This window comes from Phoca vitulina, unplaced genomic scaffold, assembly GCF_004348235.1.
Source record: "Phoca vitulina isolate PV1807 unplaced genomic scaffold, GSC_HSeal_1.0 scaffold3286, whole genome shotgun sequence".
Classification (NCBI taxonomy): Eukaryota; Metazoa; Chordata; class Mammalia; order Carnivora; family Phocidae; genus Phoca; species Phoca vitulina.
In genome coordinates this window covers 1-2,622 of record NW_022592968.1, presented here as the reverse complement: position 1 = coordinate 2,622, position 2,622 = coordinate 1, and the positions used below count along the sequence as shown (strand labels likewise).

General features: G+C 61.2%; 1 protein-coding gene across 1 annotated transcript; it reads left to right on the top strand.

Moving 5' to 3' along the window:
* Nucleotides 1–1,094: 1,094 nt before the first annotated feature.
* Nucleotides 1,095–2,368, top strand: LOC116629790 (interferon-induced transmembrane protein 1-like). The gene is made up of 2 exons (XM_032400002.1): nucleotides 1,095–1,529; nucleotides 2,085–2,368. Exons 1-2 carry the CDS (start codon nucleotides 1,281–1,283, stop codon nucleotides 2,274–2,276), a joined length of 441 nt encoding a protein of 146 aa, XP_032255893.1. The 5' UTR covers nucleotides 1,095–1,280; the 3' UTR covers nucleotides 2,277–2,368.
* The last annotated feature ends 254 nt before the right edge of the window (nucleotides 2,369–2,622 follow it).

Genomic DNA, 2,622 nt, shown 5'->3' with positions numbered 1-2,622 from the left:
CCGTCGGGACAGGCTTCTGGGTCAGTGTGTGTCCACAGGACAACAGAACCACACAGGTGTTTCCACAGGCAGGATTTAACAGAAGACGGGGTTACAGGGGACACCTGATTGGGGGGAACCCAGAGGTGGTCACTGCAGGAAGCAGCTGACACCCTGTGAGGGGAACGCAGGGAGGGGGCTGAAAGGGTGGGAACCTGGAAACCTGGGCCAGAGACCCAGACCTGAGGCTGGCCTGGGGGCCTTGACCCAGCTGGGCCTCCAGGGAGAAGGCAAGAGTCCCTAACAGGCCAGGCCAGGCCTGGGTCGTCAGTACCCCACACCCTGCTCCATGCAGGCCGGGACAGTGGGCAGCAAGAAGACGACCACAGCCTTGACTCTTAGAAAGAGCTGTGTCCTGGTTACTAAGCTGACCCAACCCTCTCCTGAGAAGGGGGCACAGGCCTGACAGCCGAGGAGGAATGCCTGGACTTCCTTCTGGAACCACAAGGCCGGAACCTATGTGACCTGATCGGGGACAGGAGGGAGGGAGGAAAGGTGTGGGTGCACAAATACGCCGGCCCTGTGCTCCCAGCTGCTGCCCCATGGCCTGGAGCCTCCTGCCTCCCAGCACAGCCGGCTCCTCCCATCATGGAGCCCCCCGTGGAGGCTCCCGGGGGGGGGGGGGGGGGGGGGGGGGGGACCCTTGAGAGATGCTGGAGGCTCCTTCCGGGACAGGCACACAGACTGCTGCGTCCTGACCCGCGAGCACAAAACACCGCCCCTGTCCCACCTCCTACCCCCAGCATGGACTTCAGAACCAGCAAAGGTCTACAGATTCCAGACAGGAGGCCTGTGACCCCTGTGGTGTGGGCTTTTGGGTGTGGGGAGCTCTCTCTGGGGGCTGCAGTGTGGAGTCTGGCTGAGGGCCTGAGGGACCTGCATGTGGGCGGTGAGGGCCTGCAGCAGGCTTGGGCCTGGGGTGGGGGCGAGGGTGGGGAGACTCACGTGCCAGGAAAAGTCCTCAGGCCCCACCCTCAGCCCTGAATGAGGAGCTGGGGGAGCTGAGGCAGGAAGCCTTCCTGAGGCTACAAGCCCCCCTGCGACCTCAGCCCTCCCACCCGCCCGCGCTGGTGTAACCCGACACTCAACAGTTGGTTCCTCCCTCCTACTACCGAGCCAATTCCCAATTTCCCTGAACACCAAAAAAGGAATCTTTGGAGAAATCGAAACTACTGGGGAAGGGAAGGCCCAGAGCACGGTCCGGCATCCACATCCACACCACAGGTGCTCCATCTTCCACCATGAGCCACAACTCCCAGCACTTCTTCCCGGGCGCCCCCCACGGTGTCCCCCCGACCTACGAGATGCTCAAGGAGGAGCACGAGGTGGCTGTACTCGGGGCGCCCCAGAGCTCGGCTCCCGTGACGACCACTGTGATCAACATCCGTAGTGAGACAGCCGTGCCCGACCACATCGTCTGGTCCCTGTTCAACACCATCTTCATGAACTGGTGCTGCCTGGGCTTCGTGGCCTTCGCCTACTCCGTGAAGGTGAGGGGGTGTGGGGAGGGACTCTCCCAGAAGGTGCAGTGAGCCTGCGGAGGTCCGCCTGCCCACAGGGCACGTGGGGTGTGGGGAGCCCTTGTGTGTGTGTGTGTGTGTGTGTGTGTGTGTGTGTGTGTGCAGTGAAGCTGCAGGAGGGGCCTGGGGTTGGCCATGAGCAGCCTTTGTCCCCAAGATTCCAAGGACTTCCCCTACTGACCAATACTAGAAATTACATCCCTCAGATGCGCGTGTGGCTCCAAGGCTCCCCCAGAAAGAACAAAGGAACTCACAGGAAACTGCCTCCCGGTGGGGTGTGAGGCCAGTGAAGGGGCCAAAGCAGAGGGAGGACAAGGCCTGGGGTCTCCTGAGAGGCTGAGGAAGGAGATGCAGGCCCCAGGAGGGAGGGGCTCACAGGGCACTGTCCTGCTCAGGTTCCAGGGAATGGGGAGGGTGAAGGGCAGGTGGAGACTGCCCTGGGCAGGGACCAGCCAGGGGGGCACCTGAGTCCCAGGCTCTCACCAGGACCTGGGCCTGATCGCACACTCCATCTCTTCTCCCCAGTCTAGGGACCGGAAGATGGTGGGTGACATGACTGGAGCCCAGACTTATGCCTCCACCGCCAAGTGCCTGAACATCTGGGCCCTGGTCTTGGGCCTCCTTCTGACCATCACGTTCATCATTTTTTTGGTCACTGGATCACTGATGATTTCCCAAACAATTTCGGAGATCATAAAACATTATGGAGGGTACTAGTAGCTGCCCGTGGCCTGAGGCTGTCACCTCTGTCACAGCGTTTTATGTACATGTCAATCTGCCATTGTAGTCAATAAAGCACTTGTGCGTGACGGTGCTGTGTTTTCACCTGGGGAGGGGCCCTTTGAGATTCCCCGCCCCGCCCCTGAGCCCACATCGTCCCTCATTGCCCACCTGAACCCTGCTCTGTGTTGTGTGTGTGGTGGGTGGGCTTGTCCTGAGGCCTTGCCTATATCTGGCGTCCAGCTTGGGCAACACACGGAGGATGGTTTCAGGGAGAGGTCCCTCCTTCCCAGAGGTCTGTTGTCCTGTGGACACACACTGACCCAGAAGCCTGTCCCGACGG

Bases quoted from the DNA above. Each gene is read 5' to 3' on its own strand.
- LOC116629790 (XM_032400002.1), top strand. From the start codon at position 1,281: ATGAGCCACAACTCCCAGCACTTCTTCCCGGGCGCCCCCCACGGTGTC. The intron at 1,530-2,084 runs GTGAGGGGGTGT...TCTTCTCCCCAG, and splicing joins CCTTCGCCTACTCCGTGAAG to TCTAGGGACCGGAAGATGGT.